The sequence below is a fragment of the Typopeltis vanoorti genome, chromosome 3 (genome assembly GCF_054136105.1).
Source record: "Typopeltis vanoorti isolate ZY-2024b chromosome 3, IOZ_Tvanoo_1.0, whole genome shotgun sequence".
Classification (NCBI taxonomy): domain Eukaryota; kingdom Metazoa; phylum Arthropoda; class Arachnida; order Uropygi; family Thelyphonidae; genus Typopeltis; species Typopeltis vanoorti.
This window is the reverse complement of record NC_143551.1, coordinates 5,413,560-5,428,740: the sequence shown is the minus strand read 5'-3', so window position 1 is coordinate 5,428,740 and position 15,181 is coordinate 5,413,560. Positions and strand designations below refer to the sequence as shown.

The 15,181-nt window shown below is 36.6% G+C and overlaps 1 protein-coding gene across 1 annotated transcript in view; it reads left to right on the top strand.

The window, feature by feature from the left end:
* LOC150107877 (GPI inositol-deacylase-like) overlaps nt 1-15,181 on the top strand; it is a 301,804-nt gene that overhangs the window by 23,416 nt on the left and 263,207 nt on the right. The window contains exon 2 of the mRNA XM_090415403.1: nt 10,038-10,109. Coding sequence (XP_090271529.1) covers nt 10,107-10,109 — 3 coding nt within the window. The 5' untranslated portion in view covers nt 10,038-10,106. The remainder of the gene's footprint in view (nt 1-10,037; nt 10,110-15,181) is intronic.

Below are 15,181 nucleotides of genomic sequence, written 5' to 3'. Positions count from 1 at the left end.
TGGTTAAAAATATAAATCCAGATGTTGAAATTTCACAAATAGATCTTACAGAAAAGAAAAAGAGTAACACATAAAGAGGTTGTTGACAGTTTTAATATGTGTATAGAATGGGCTAAGCAGAATGATACGCCATTCCACAAAATTTTATTGCTAATGCAGCTCCGAGAAGAAGCATTCGAAAAAAGTTTAGCTTCCAAGAAGCAAAAGAAAATCAGTGACTTTTTTTTTACAAAGAAATAAAAAAAAAAACTTTTTTGTGTTATTTTGTGAAACCTTTTTTTTATCGGTAGTGTACAAGAAAGTAATATTTTTTACACAAATTAAGTTATGCACTGATAGATTTTTTTATTGCAGTTTTATTAAATCAGAATCCTCAACAATACAGTACATACAAACTAAATTTTTTACTAAAATAAACTTGTGTACTGTATTATTTTTTTTTTTTACATTACAACATAGTAGCTTTTTTTTCCCTATCAGATATACATTTCTTTACAGAATTAAATTGATGTACCATTAGAATCTGATTATTTTTGTCTTAAACGCTAGTTATTGCTGTTTCTTGGGCAAAAATTCGCTAATCCGAACTTTTTGTTAATCCGAACGAGCACAGTATTTTTATTAGTTTGGATTAGCAAGATACCAATGTGTATATATATATATATGATTATCCGTTGTATTTACTCGGTATGAAGATATGTTCATATTTTTTACTGACTGAATTCTGAGAATTAGACAAACAATTAATTTTATTTAACACACATGTTTCGTCGGAAAGCTGATTTCTTCAGGCGAGAACATTAAAAGCAAACATAAAAAAACACCATAAAGAAACATTGTATCACTACAAAACTGGCTATGAACTACAGTTAAGTTTGAACTGAAGTTACAGTCCAGGCTAAAATTCTAGTGTTAGGCATCTGCGAGCATGATCTGGACTCTTATCACATAAACAGTAACCTTAGTTATAATTTACGGGACTCATTTAGCTCTGCTATCAGATACTGGCGCACTCGTGAAGTCACATGCTCACAGATTCCTAACAATCCTGTGTGAAGGAGTGTCCAAAGCATGGTCTGCCAGTCCCGAATTGCCATAGTAATAATAGCAAATGTATCTTTCATGTTCGTCCAGGCAGATGTTCACTGATCTTCCTGTTTGCCGATAATAGGCCAAGTCACAGTCACATGGAACTTCATACACTCCTGGGTGTGCTAAAGGGTGAAGTTTATCCTCAGGTGAGTGGATCAGAGTTGCCAGCTTGACATGAGGTTTGAAGGTGGTGCAAAGGCCATGTTTCAACAAAACTTTGGCTATCTTTTCCGATGTACCTCTGATATAGGGAATAGAAATGGTCATGTTGTATTCTTGTGTATTAGGGGAGGGTAGAGTAATGGGCCTATGTAGTATTTTATCTATTTTGCAGGGATTGTAGCCATTCGCTAAGAACGTATGGCGCAGATATTGGAGTTCTGTGGTCAGAGCTGTATCGTTAGAACAAATGGCTAAAGAAATATGAACTCCTACAACAATGCCAACATACGAAGTCCCGACTGCAACTTCGACGAGACCACGTGGTCGTAAACCTTTTGTCAGAAACACTCACTGAAGAAGCCAAGAATGCTCTCAGTCTAGGACATAACTTTGCCATCACACCCAAACAAATTCCTAAACTAGAAATTATGATGAAAGTAGAACTAGGTATCCACGATCTTCTGCCAGCAATGGCCAATAACATGCGACTAGATATAGCAAGTATTCTAAACAAAGCTAAGCCTCCAAAAAGCAATATGCCACGTAAGCAAATAACTGCCCTAAAAAGTTATATAATAATAAAAATATTATTATTACAAAAGCTGATAAAGGAAATGCAACAGTTATCATGAATCAAGAAAAGTATAACAAAGAAATGCAAGATCTCCTATGTACAGTTACACATATCAAATTATACATCAAGACCCTACGATGTCTCAAAAGAAAAAAGTCCGAAAAGTACTGAAAAAAGTGACATCATGACCCAAAGAAATCATCAGGAAAATACCAATTCATGTTAAACCACCCCGTATTTATGGATTACCAAAAATCCACAAAACTAATATCCCCTATGCCCCATAGTTGGTAGCATAGATAGTACCATATATAAACTGGCACAGCATTTAGCCTAATTCACTTGCCCACCCTTACTGGCCACTCCTCTTTTTACTGGCCACTCCTCCTTTTACTTTTGTAAAAAATTCAGTCTATTTCAAAAGACTGGTTAAAAATCTAATCCTAAAAGATTCAGACATAATGGTTCTTTCGATGTCACCTCCTTATTTACCAATGTACCACTTATAGACACTTTTAAATAGAAAATGAGAAGATATTACAGAGATAGGACGAATATGTAGACGATCAATAATTTTTATCCCCATTCCAAAAACGATGGGAGTTTTAGACTGTAATAATTTTAGAATGATAAGTCTTATAACACACAGCAAAAATTCTGGCACAAATAATTTTGGATAGAATTAAGAGTAAAATAGAAAAAGAAATGAATGAAGAACAGTTTGTCTTCCAAACCAACAGAGGAACTAGTTGTTGTTTAAGAATTATTGGGGAGAAAACAGTAAACCATGGGTTTTTGGGGTTTCTATATTTTTTATTATTATTATTATTATTCAGGCCTCCATGGAGTCAAAAGACTCATCGTGGGAGATCCTTCCTAAGAAACACAAAGTCTATCATACCACTCCTTGAACACATTGACCGTTCTCGCTCTCACCACTCCATCAGGCAATTGCATTCCATGGTTGAACCATGGAATGCATTGCCTGATGGAGTGGTGAGAAACCACTCCTCACTCTCTTGCTCACAGTTTCCTTTCGTAATTTCCAGGGATGGCCTCTTGTAATCACTCCTTCCCGCTGTTCAACCAAGTGAAAGAACTCCCCAGTGTCAACCCTGTAACCACCTCTCAACAGTTTAAAAGTCTTGATCATATCACCTCTCTTTCTTCTATCTACCAAACTCTGCAGTCCACATTCCCTCAGCCGATCCTCATAACTATCATTGTACAGTCCTGAAACCATCTTTGTTATCCACCTCTGTACCCTTTCCACAGTTAATTTATCCCTTCAAATCCTGGAGACCAGATCTGAGAACAATAGTCTAAGTGTGGTCTGATCAGAGTCTTATACAATGGAATGATAACCCTTTTATCTCTGCAGGTCAGTGTCCTTCTCATTATTGCAGCGATCCTCTGTGTTACCTTCACTACCTTTGCAATATATCCTCTAAATTTCAAGTTTTAATCAATCATCAACCCCAGATCTCTTGTCTCCCCTACTTCCTCCAGTTTAACTCCTCCCATAGAGTATGCAGCGTCCCATTGATGTGTCTCAAACTTCAAGACCTTACATTTTGCTGCATTAAACTGAAATCCCCATTCATTTGCCCACCTATCTAGCTTATTCAAATCCTCTTTCAGGGCTGCCGCATCTGCACTATTACTAATAATTCTTTCCAGATTCGCATCATCTGCAAACAACTGAATATCCCCTTGCAATTCACTGACAATGTCATTGATATAAATTCAATGGTTAGTTTCGATGTCACTTCCTTATTTACCAATGTACCACTTATAGACACTCTTGATTTAATCAAGTCTAAATTTCCCCCAGATATTTTTAAATTATTTCAATTTACCATGAATGCAGGTTACTTTACATGGGGGGGGATTCTACAAACAGATTAATGGTACTGCTATGGGTTCCCCTCTCTCTCCCACATTAGCAAATTTTTACATGGAAGACTTTGAAAACAAAGTACTCACCACAGCTACATACAAGCCACAAGTGTGGTTACACTATGTAGATGATGTGTTTGCCATCTGGCCCCATGGACATGACACTTTGGATGCTTTTGTCACCTACCTAAACAGCCAACACCCCAAAATTCACTTCACAGTAGAAAAAGAATCAAATAACTGTTTACCATTTCTTGACACATTAGTCACCCGCCTTTCAGATGGATCACCATCTTTTTCTATTTACAGATAGCCTACACACACAGGAAGATACCAACATAAACAATCACATCATCATCCAGTCCAACAGTACGGCATTTTAAAAACACTTACACACAGAGCCAGTGCTATTTGTTCTAACGATACAGCTCTGACCACAGAACTTCAATACCTGCGCCATATGTTCTTAGCCAACGGCTACAATCCCTACAAAATAGATAAAATACTACATAGGCCCATTACTCTGCTTTCCCCTAATACAACAGAATACAACATGACCATTTCTATGCCCTATATCAGAGGTACATCGGAAAAAATAGCGAAAGTTTTGTTGAAACATGGCCTTTGCACCACTTTCAAACCTCATGTCAAGCAGGCAACTCTGATCCGCTCGCCTAAGGATAAATTTCACCCTTTAGCGCACCCAGGAGTGTATGAAGTTCCGCGTGATTGTGACTTGGCCTGTTATGGGTAAACAGGAAGATCAGTGAACATCTGCCTGGAAGAACATGAAAGATACATTCGCTACTATTACTATGGCATTTCGGGACTGGCAGACTACACTTTGGACACTCCTTCACACAGGATTAGATGGAGGAAAACGAATGTGCTATTTAGGAGTCATTATAGAACTGAATGATTATTTTTTGAGTCAGCAATGGCTTTGAAGAATTCTCCCAACCTTAACAAACATGGTTTCGTTAATTTGCCAAATATTTGGGAGACGGTTATCCTAAGAAAAACTCCTGGATAACTGCTTTTTTTTTTTTTTTTCCCCGTTAGATGGTGCCAAAAATAGGACTTTAGATCTTTTGTCTCTTGCAATTATATTTTTTCACTCACTCACTGTCGCGTTTACAAGTGTGTTGTGCTCTGATGATGCTGAGTTGAAAATCAGCGAAATATAAGCGTTAATAAAACATCCTTGTTGATAAAAGTGTTTGTGGTGTTGTTAATACCGTGAAAAATAAGTCATGAATAACTATCAACACCTAAGCTTATCTGTTAGATTGTAACCGATATGGTATGAAGGTCAACATTAAAAAAACAAAGACAATGAAAATAGGTAGACTTGTTGAAAATGTCAACTGTGTTATGAACGGGGAACCTGTTAAACAAGTAAAACATTTCAGCTACTTAGCCCGATTTTTGCTGAAGATGTTAAATTAAATATGGAAATAGACAACAGAATGAACAAAGCTGGTATGGTAGGCAGTCAATTGAATAAATTCAAATGGAATAAGAGAGAAATTAGTCGGAACACTAAATTAGCTGTATACAAGACAGTGTTCAAACCAGTTTTAGCTTATGGATCTTAGAGCTGGGTCAGAAGTAAAACACTTGACCAAAGACTAGAGACCACAGATATGAGAGTCCTGAGAAAGATTAGAGGTGTGAAGAGATGGCATCAACGGCAATATCATATTAAAAACGAGGATATTAGGAAAGAACTTGACATTATCAGCATCTAGGAATGCGTTAGCAGAGCTAATCTCAGGTGGTATGCTCACTTAAACAGAATGGGCAAGGAAAGATTAGCAAAACAGTGTTCTCTGCCAGGTTTGCAGGAAAATTATCCAGAGGAAGACCAAGATATAGGTCGATCGATACGGTACAAAGTGCCTTAGACGATAGAAATATAAGATCTGATGATGTTGGAGTCTTGACGAGTAACAGACTGATTTGGAATAAAATTATAGATAGGAAGTTAGTAATGATGTTAATTTTTCATGTAGTACTATCATATTCTGTACACCCCTTGAGGGTATATGTCAGGAATTTGATGATGATAATTATACTGACTAAGAACACCGAGAAAGGTAAGAAAAATATTCTTAAACAACAGCTATTCTTCTCGAAGCATCACTAAACATCTACATCCACGTATCCAACCTCGACAAGAAGATAACTCCAATCCTATTACTCACATCTAATTCATAAGCTCTCTATCTCCAAAACTGGCCAAAATAATGAAGAAATTCAACATAAAACCTACTTCACCACCCTACCAAAGCTTCGTTCTTTTCTGAGTCACCCCAAACCAAAACACAACCAGCTTCAGTTTCCAGGAGTTTATAAAGTCATCTGCAGCTGCGGTAAACCTTATTATGGACAGACTGATAAGTCTATTTCACTTCGTCTTGAGGAACATCTCATCTCTTACAAAAGTACCCGTGCAAGCACACTCTCCAGTCATGTTCTTTTCTCCGCTAACTCTAATCTAGAAGAGCTTCAACACCAGATAGACTGGAATCTTACTACCAATATTTACAAATGCGGTGACAAACTTCAGAGACGTATCGTAGAATCAAAAGAGATAGTTCTGGACCTATCACACATAAACAACAATTTAAGCTATAGTTTGGCTGACGCTCACAACACAGTGATTGAGTTCTGCCGCTCTCGAATCAGTTGCCACTCACTTACAACTCACGCTAGTCCTGCCTCGCAGACACCAATTCAAATATGACTGTTGCCATTTCTATTTTGTTAATTTGAGAAGTCCATGTTTTTTACCTTGTTATTTTTCCAGTTTTTTTGTTATTATTTACACACTTGAAGAAGTCGGCATTCCGACAAAACTAGTCGTGTTATGTTCAAGTTTTCTTACCTTTCTCGTTGAAACTTGCCATTAACAAATGAGATTTAATGGCAAGTTTCGATATAGTTTCTCTCTTCACGAATATACCTACTCAAGAAGTCCTCCATCTTCTCCAGAACAATCTGTCCAAGAAATTCTTTTCCTTACTTTCTCACTGTGTATATTCAGGATACTTCAAATACGAAAACAAGACTTACAAACAGAGCTTAGGTTTGGCTATGGGCAGTCGACTCTCTCCGATTCTTGCTGATATATTTCTTAAAGATTTTTAAGAAAAAGCAATTAATTCCTTGACTCTTAAACCCAAAATATCGTATCATTATATAGACGATGTATTCCTCATCTGGGAACACGGTTCAACAACCTCAATTTTTTTCTAGACCACCTCAACAAGTTTCATGAGAAAATCAATTTTACCTACAAACTGGAATCTGATGACTGTCTTCCCTTTCTGGTTTTAAAACTTACGTGATGTGCTGAAAATATCAAAATCTCCATTTTTAGAAAACCCACACACGCAGACAGATACCTTCATGCTTCTTCCCATCACTACCTTCTGCAAAAATTTGGTATTATTTCAATCCTGGCACATCAAGCCAGATCTTTACTATCAGATAAAACAGAAATTGAAAATGAACTCCATTTACTAAAAAGGACTTTTCTCAACAATGGTTTCTCTCTTAAAAAATTGATAAATTTTTCTCTTTCCATCGCTTAACTGCTATTGAAGATTCTTCTCCCCCAAGAGCTTTTATATCGTTGCCATACATCAGCTCTCTCTCCCCAAAATTGGCAAAAATTCTAAAGAAATTCAACATTAGAATTACTTTTCATACTAAGTAGACCTAAAGTGAAACATCTTCCTATTCAGTATCCAAGAGTCTACAAGGTTTTGTGTGAATGTGGCAAACCATATTATGGCCAGCCAGCTAAATCCATCCTTTTACATATGGAAGAACACCAAAGAGACATATCCTACAATAGGACCAGGGCCAGCACTCTCTCTAGCCACGTTCTCTTCTCTGTCAACTCGGCTGAAGGCTGCCAACACCTCATAGACTGGCTGCAAACTTCTATTATCCACGTGTGTTATGATGAACTTGAAAGAAAGACTATCGAATCTAGAGAAATATCGCTCGATTCATCCCATATTAACAACAGCCTTAGCTACAATCTTTCTGACGTACACATTGCCACTGTCCAGTATTGGCGCACTGGTGACAGCTCACGCACGTAGTCAACTTCAATTGGAACTTCAGCACGCATTCCTGTTTTAAAATGTACTATTGTGTTTTATACTAGATCTGTTGATGTTATTTTATATAATTCTTTGCCTGTGATACCTGAAGAAGTTGATTTATTCAACGAAACTAGTAGTATCATAACATTAAACCTTTTCTTTTTCATTCTCGGTATATAGTCATTCAAACTAATTTTTATAACATTATCTACTGAGTAAATATGAACGATAATATGTGTATATATATATATATATTCCTTTTTCTTTTGCTTTAAATCTTACTGAGATTATTCTAGAGGAAACTAGTCTTATATCAGCTATTGAGTTTAGGAGCCATTTTTTGATGATTAGTGCTGACATTTTCTCTATGATGGCTAGCTTTCCTTCCCGAGTAGAATATGCTTGCATTTTTAATATCAATTTTTCTCTTGCCTGTCCAGTGAGTCTCTGCAACTCCCACTATTTCCCATTTAAACAGTTCTAGCTCTCTCTATCACTTTAAATTTGCCAGGTTTGTATAGTGTTCTGATATTGATAGTTGAAACATTATAAGTGGAATGCATTTTGCATTCCACATTGCTGTCTTCACACCTACTCAATGTGGGCTTGTGTTAGGTATCAGCCTACTCCATACGCGGTACCATTATTTCTACTTCTTCTGTTTACTAGCTGATCCATCTTTGAGGATTTTAGGCAATTAATGCAGCTGGTTTGCCACTCCTCTTCTGCATATGCTACTTTGGGTGGATCATAGATCCTGAGAGAAGTAATCTCCCACTGTTTTTAAGTAGGCCTCTCATAACCTGAAGTACAGATTCCTTTTGCAATCGCTCCTAACAGTGGGGGGGGGGGTGTTAGACACTGCATTTACCAGTAACCCTTGCCTGGGGCCCATTCTGGGTACTGACAGCTGGAGATAGCTGTTAGACCCTTCCTAATGTCATTAATGTATAGGTTGAACAAATTGAATGCACACACACACACTATGTTGACAAAAGGTATTTGGACACCTAGTTATGGTCAAGCAAATGGATTTTAATTGCATTTTTAGTACCAAGTGGGGCAACTTTGGTTTGAATGACAGCAACCACCCTTCGAGTCATGCTTTCAACTGATTTCTGATATGTCACAACAGGAATATTCTTCCATTCCTTGCTCAAAGCTACCTGCATTGCTAATGACTGCCGCTGTGGTGTGGAGTGAATTTGGCATTATATTTCGTCCTGAAGATATTTGATGTGGTTGAGATCTCTGAGCCAACCAGTCCAACATTTCAATGTTGTTTTGTGGAAACCATTCTCTGATTTTTATTGGAAGTAATTTTCAGCAAGATAATGTCAATGTCAATTGCCTCTCACCATTATCCAGCAGCATTCCTCAACGTACCCTGTGGTGTTGGGTTGTGAATAGTAAGCTCGTTTTAAAATTGTTCATAACTTAATGGTATTATGGCATCAAACAAAACTAAATTATAAAAGAATGTTTATTAATTGGCTTATATTTAGCTGCATTTTAAACCAACATCTTCAGAGCAAAACGTTTTTTGCTCTGAAGATGCTGATTTGAAATGCAGTGATATACAAGCCAGTTAATAAACATTTATGATTTAGTTTTGTTTGGTGTTGTAACTTAAAATAAGTTATTCATGATGTTTAAGCTTGTTAACTAGATTGTTTTAAAATTAGTTTCTAAGGTGAAATACTGGTTACTTTTCTGAGCTTTAGAAGTAAAAGTTAGTTGCCTAAATTTTTCTAGCCTAAAATAGTTTTTAGGCTAGAATGGTAGGATTAATGGCATTCATAAAAATAACATCAATAATGAATCCCCAACTTAAGCTGTCTATGGGCAATAATCAAACATCCTAGTAATGTTGAGTATAATTATGTATCTGTGTTTTCAATAATTAAATTTTTTAGAAAATATCTTATGGTTTGTGAATATCTGAAAACTTTCTTGTGTAGCTCTTGGGCCTAGGAAACTTGGCCATTCCCCTGAAACATAGCCTATATTAAATCATTAAATCATCTTTTGCTTAAAGACAACATTCACAAACATCAGCACCATAATGTGATTCAAAACTTTATAATGGGAATATCATAAAATACGTGAATATTTTATGATATTCCCATATTGTGAATATGTGAATATCATAGTAATTATAATATCTAGTTTTCCTTGATCTGTTTCAGGTTCTTTCCTCAACCTATCTTTTAATTCCTTTGGCTGAAGAGGAAATCATCTTGGTAACAGCAACAGGAATGGTATGCAAACCTGTTTCAACATAATTCTGCTAGGGAATAAAAGGGTGGACTAAACATTTTTGAAATGTTTCTCTATGTTGTATTTTCACTATAAAACTCCTAGAACAAAAATATCATTAAAGCAACTGATATAATTACAAGAAAGAATATATCATAAAACTCTCTTGAACCCTATGTTTCATCAAATTGTAATAATTTTTTCTTTTAGGATATATATATATATAAGAAAAAATGAATTAATTTTTGTTTTAGGTGTTTATCAGAACTTTCCACCCCATTCCCACTCGTATGCCATAGTAAATAAAAAAAAAAAATCAATGCTGAATACCAAAATTGAGGAGCTTATTCTTTGAAAACAAAATGATGGATGATTTATCTTCATTCATTGACATAATGATGTACAAATGACAGTGAGCCAAGAAACGTGACTTTGCCAAACAAATAGCATTTTTTATTGTTTTACTAGCTAAACAAGGCCCATGCTGCTTTTATCAGAAAGTTAGAGTGAACAGTGAAAAGTCAGCTATTCAAAGCCAGCAGAATGGAAGATAGATATCATGAATGTAAGAGGTATAAACAGAAAACAAAGTCAAACTGATACTGCTAAGAGAACTAGAGAATTAACATGTTGACATATTGGTGTTACTAAGATTAAAAAAGTCTCAGCAGATGACATTTTGTTAAATATAAATATAAATAGATGTTATTTCTGGGCAGTACTGGTCATGGAAAGAAAGGAGTACCTATAACATATAATGCTAAAATTGAGGATAAATTTCTTGATTGATGGGCAAGTTTCAAGTAGAGTGATACATTTCAAAAATAAAATAAACTGCACAGTGATATAAACAGAAAACAAAGTCAAACTGATACTGCTAAGAGAACTAGAGAATTAACATGTTGACATATTGGTGTTACTAAGATTAAAAAAGTCTCAGCAGATGACATTTTGTTAAATATAAATATAAATAGATGTTATTTCTGGGCAGTACTGGTCATGGAAAGAAAGGAGTACCTATAACATATAATGCTAAAATTGAGGATAAATTTCTTGATTGATGGGCAAGTTTCAAGTAGAGTGATACATTTCAAAAATAAAATAAACTGCACAGTGATACATTGACATTCAAAAAAATCCCCTAACTTTTGATAACATCCCCCCCACCACCACCACCATCACCAACCATGATCGATTTTCTCTTCTTGAATTGACTCACATCTAGCCTATTCTGACATAAACATATCGCACTGCATCCATGGTCTCTTCAACTTCTAAAAATATTGTTATCCTTTTTGTCTTCTAACTGTTACTTCTCCTCTGTGCAACTTGTAGCGCTCTTCAAAAATTCCCAAATCCATCCACCCTTAGAATATTGTTCTCATATCTGGGATGGTGCACCAAAAAAAAAAAAAGCTATCTTTCGTTAAAAAAAAAAAAGATACGCCTTTTTTTTATTCCGTGTACGGGAGTAGGTGAGGCCATTTAGCCCTATCTAACTTTTGGAGACGGAGTGGGCAGTTCAATCTCCACTAGTACCAATCAGAGATAGATGGCCCAAGGCTATCACTAATTAAGCGGTACACAGTGAAGAGAGACGGCTCAAATGTGCCGCCATCTCGTGGTCCCTAACCCTAACACAATATATTTAATGTGTGTTCTACGGTCGATTTTCTTGAGTGTCCAGGAGGAAAAACCCGCTTGCCCATGCCAGAGATCGACTAACTCGGGAAACCGGTCGAAAAAAGGCTTAGAAAAATTTCCTCTAGTTGCCGACTAGACTCGAAACCAAGTCTTCCTTTGTGCAGCCAAGCGCCGTGGTGTGCAAACGCCACATCCACTGAGCTACACAGGCTCCTGTATATGGAAAATATACTTCTACATTGATGACCTTGGTATCCTCTGGGGTCTGGCTCCCTCTGATAAGACCTTAGTAAAGGTTGAAACTGGTCTGGAAAATGACCCTTCTCATAATGTTTTTTGAATTATGGGATATGAAGGTAGTTGATAGGAAGTTAACAGTCTCATAGTCTCATGTTATGCTTACTTGAGTATAGGATTAACAAAGGAATGTTATTTCTTGCCAAGTAGAATGTATGTCAAAAGAATCTCTCTCTTGGACACAATCAAGAATGTTTGATTCTGTCCAGAAGAGCTGTTCTCTTAATAGATGACCCATCTTTCTCTCCTTCTCTCTGTGTGTGTGTGTGTGTGTGTGTGTGTTATTCTTTCTCTTTTACTGACTAACTTTGCTCTATTTCCTATAGACAGTTTTATTCATTTTGTCTTTTCTTTAGGTATTTCTCTGTTCGAGGTTTTTTCACTTCGTTAGACAATAATAAATTTAGTTTAATCCTTTATCCAAGTGTAAGCAAACAAAGTTCGCGCCTGAAATATATCTTCGGGACTGAGGCAACTCGTGGTAAAGGTGGGCCAAGCTCTCATCACTCCTTGTCTTAGTATCTCCCATAATGCAATGCACATCTCCTTGTGGACATGTATAATGCTATGCATTAAGGGAAGGGCCACTACCCAGACCGGTTTTGACCTTTATTGAGGTCTCATCAATGGGAGCCAGACCCAGAGGTGTTGATACTAAGGTGGAAGAAATGGAGAAGTCATATTTACCTATACGAGTTGCCAAAAGGTGTCTCACCTTATTATTAAATTACTCTGGATTTAGAGAAAGATGTTCGAAGTTTTTTTCCCACTTGGTTAGACTATAATAAATTTAGTTTAATCCTTTATCCAAGTTTAAGCAAACAAAGTTTGCACCTCAGGTGTCTTCAAGACTGAGGCAACTCGTGGTAAAGGGTCTGACTCCCACTGACGAGACCTTAATGAAGGTAGAAACTGGTCTGGGTAGTGGCACTTCCTTTAATGCATAGCATTATACATGTCCACAAGGAGATGTGCATTGCATTATGGGAGATACTAAGACAAGGAGTGATTAGAGCTTGGTCCACCTTTACCAAGAGTTGTCTCAGTCCTGAAGATACTTCAAGTGCAAACTTTGTTTGTTTACCCTTGGGTAAAGGATTAAACTGAATTTATTATATCAGAAGATTTTTTTCAATTGGTTAGACTATAATAAATTTATAAGTGTAAGCAAACAAAATTTGTGCCTGAAGTATCTTCAGGACTGAGGCAACTCGTGGTAATGGTAAATCAAGCTCTCATCACTCCTTGTCTTAGTATCTCCCATAATGCAAAACACATCTCCTTGCGGACATGTATAATGCTATGCATTAAGGGAAGGGGCCACTACCCAGACTGTTTTCGCCCTTTATTGAGGTCTCGTCAGTGGGAGCCAGACCCAGAAGTGGTGATACTAAGACAGAAGCAATGGAGAAGTCATATTTACCTATATGAGTTGTCAATACGTATTTGTATTTATTACATATTTATTGCCAACAAGTTGCCAATAAATAAATCCACTGCATCATCTTCGGGAGTCTCTGACTAGATTGAATAACTGCATTAAAAAATATGGTGTGGAAATGATCAATAAAAGGACTAAAAAGCATGAAATTATACAGGAGGATTAAAAATGTCAAGTATATCCTTAATGGAGAAAGTATGAAACAAGAGAAATATATCGGCCATTTAGGCACAGATTTTAGTGAGGTTGGCAAACTAAATATGGAAATAAACAATTAAAATAAATAAAGCTAGTATGGTAGGGAGCCAGTTGGCTAAATTTATGTGTAATAAGAGAGAAATTAACCAAACTGTAGTATTTAAACCCATCTTAACAAATGGATCGGAAAGTACAGTTAACAATAAAGCAGTTCATCAAAGACTAGACAGCAGAAAAATTAGCACAAATTACACCAATGGCATCATTGTCATTATTACTATTGTTATTATTATTGCAGGGGCCCCACCACTGAGTCTTAAGACTCATTATAGGAGGCCCAAACTATCAACACATCATATGTCTCCTTGAAACCACTAACAGACAAAGCACTCACAACTGACTTAGGCAACCCATTCCATTCATTCACCACTCTCCAAGTGAAAAACTAGTTCTCACACTCTTGCTAACCACACCCTTACCCAACTTTCATGGGTAAAATCCTTTGAGTAACTTAATTGTTCCTATCCTACCCTGATTTTTGCCAATCAACCAACTTTTGCAATCAATCCACACACCCTTAGTCTATCCTCATAGGGTGCGTTTCACACACTACTCACCATCTTGATCACTCTCTTCTGGATCCTCTCCACCACTTGCTCATCCCCAAGAAATCCAGATTGACTAGACTTGAGCACAATAATCCAGGTATAGTCTTATCAAGCCGTAATCAAAAGGAATGATAACTCTCATATCTCTGCCTGTTAGTGCATTCTTCAATGACCAACTAATCCTGGGAACTACCTTGCCTACTTTAGCAATATGTCCTCTAAACTTCAGCTCTCCACCTACCACCCCCAAATCCCTGGCTTCATCACTTTTCTGGAGTACAGTTCCCCCAATGTGATACACAGCTTGTAATCTTTGTATCCCAAATTGCATAATTTTCCACATTAAATCGACATCCATTATGTTTTGTCCATACTGTCAGCCTATTCAATCATCCTGCAGGCTTTCTATATCACCTTGATTAACTATTACCCTTTCCAATTTTGGATCATCAACAAACAACTGAATATCTCCCTTCAAATTATTTCCTATATCATTTATGTTCAAATTAAACTGGAGTGATCCAAGCATAAAGCCCTGTGGCACACTACTAATTACCTGCCATCTCCTGAATTCTGTTCCTCCATGTACTACTTTTTGGTATCTCTGTCTCTCTTGAGCCACACTTTTATCATATCACCAGTTTCCTCTCCATTCCCATTTGTTGCAGTTTGCCTAACAGTTCTATGTGGTATCCTGTAAAACACCTTTGCAAAATCCAGCGGGCATCATTGTATAGCCATTCCGTTTATCTAACTTAGTTATCACTCTGTTATAAAAAGTTAGATTACTAAGATATGACCTACCCTTCCCTGTTGTCCTCCTAGAGTGTCATACTCTTATCCACCCATTCCTAAATTCTCTTCTTGACCAACTTTCCAGTATTTT